At 44.0% G+C, this 1,310-nt stretch overlaps 1 protein-coding gene across 1 annotated transcript; it reads left to right on the top strand.

Annotated features, from left to right (window-relative positions):
* Positions 1 to 129: 129 nt before the first annotated feature.
* LOC112521781 (ethylene-responsive transcription factor 5-like) lies at positions 130 to 786 on the top strand. Its single transcript, XM_025130775.1, has one exon. It carries the CDS (start codon positions 130 to 132, stop codon positions 784 to 786), a length of 657 nt encoding a protein of 218 aa, XP_024986543.1.
* The last annotated feature ends 524 nt before the right edge of the window (positions 787 to 1,310 follow it).

The raw sequence follows: 1,310 nt of genomic DNA, 5'->3' as shown, positions 1-1,310 counted from the left end.
ATATATATATATATATATATATATATATATATATATATATATATATGTATTGCGAGCAGCCAGTGTCTGTTTCTCCCCTATATATATATACATTCCTCCTATTTCCTCATCACCACCAACATTTCATTAATGGCCGCACTCGATAAATCAGAAATCCCTCCTCCTCCTCCTCTTGATGCTTTCTCAAATATTGAACTCCATGATTCTTTAATGTCTGATTTTGACTTCCTAAATTGGTCTACACAACATGTTTCTGATTCGTCATCCTCATGGAGTTCATCATCCTCTGCTTCGCCTGATTATCTGCACTCCAATCAACTCAATAACACCTGCCATCTTAGGGCTTTCGATGATTCTATTAATTTCTCCGAGTTCGAGTTCAAACCTGCTGAAGCAATCGATTTAACTGTACTGGTTGAATCCAACACTCCAAAGCGGTCGAGGAAGATGAATGATGATCAAGGACGCTACAGAGGTGTTCGAAGAAGGCCTTGGGGAAAGTATTCGGCGGAGATCCGAGATCCAAAGCGCCGTGGATATAGGCTGTGGTTAGGTACGTTTGATTCCGCCATTGAAGCTGCAAAAGCTTACGATAGAGCTGCCTTTAACATACGTGGTAGGAAAGCCATTCTGAACTTCCCTCTGGAGATTGAGAAGAACTTGACGGAAAATGCAGGTGTCGTCAAAGGCCGCCGGAAAAGATCCAGAGAGACGGTGGAGGTGGAACGGTTGGAGAATCTGGTGGTTAAGAGGGAGAGGACGGTGTCGGTTTCTCCGTCCCCATAAAATTGTAAACCTGTTCTTTTTTTTTTAATTTAAATATAAAATTACTCAACCTTCAAGGTGTATTTGGTACGCTGGACAGGGTGGGACAGGACATAACAGATTTGTCCTACGTTTGGTGTGGCTTAATGTGGAACTAAGTAGAACAAGGTAGTACAAGAATGGGACACGCTTGTTCTTCTTTACCCCCTAGAACTAAGTGGAACACAACTTTTTTTACCTGACTACCCTTTCCCCACCCGGCTCATCGCATGAAGACCTAACCCCCCTTCTCCTCCATCGGTTCCTTCAACTCCACCGGCGGCAACTCTTCGGCCCCTTCCCACCAGATTCTCTTCCGATGGCCACCGCTGCTGCTTCTCCGATGGCCACCGCTGCTGCTGCTTCTTCTATCACTGGTTGTTGATTCATGCCGTTGATCAGGCAAACAGGTTCAATGTCCCTGTTGCGGTTGCATTTAATTTGTTCGATGGCTTCTTAGATGCAAAAGCTCGTTAATTAAGGTATATGCTAAGAGGATTACAGCA

The sequence above is a fragment of the Cynara cardunculus genome (assembly GCF_001531365.2).
Source record: "Cynara cardunculus var. scolymus isolate 2C chromosome LG 11, CcrdV1, whole genome shotgun sequence".
Classification (NCBI taxonomy): domain Eukaryota; kingdom Viridiplantae; phylum Streptophyta; class Magnoliopsida; order Asterales; family Asteraceae; genus Cynara; species Cynara cardunculus.
The sequence above is the reverse complement of the archived record's forward strand: the minus strand, read 5'-3'. Positions and strand labels throughout refer to the sequence as shown.

Coding starts and splice junctions, on each gene's coding strand:
- LOC112521781 (XM_025130775.1), top strand. CDS start 130: ATGGCCGCACTCGATAAATCAGAAATCCCTCCTCCTCCTCCTCTTGAT.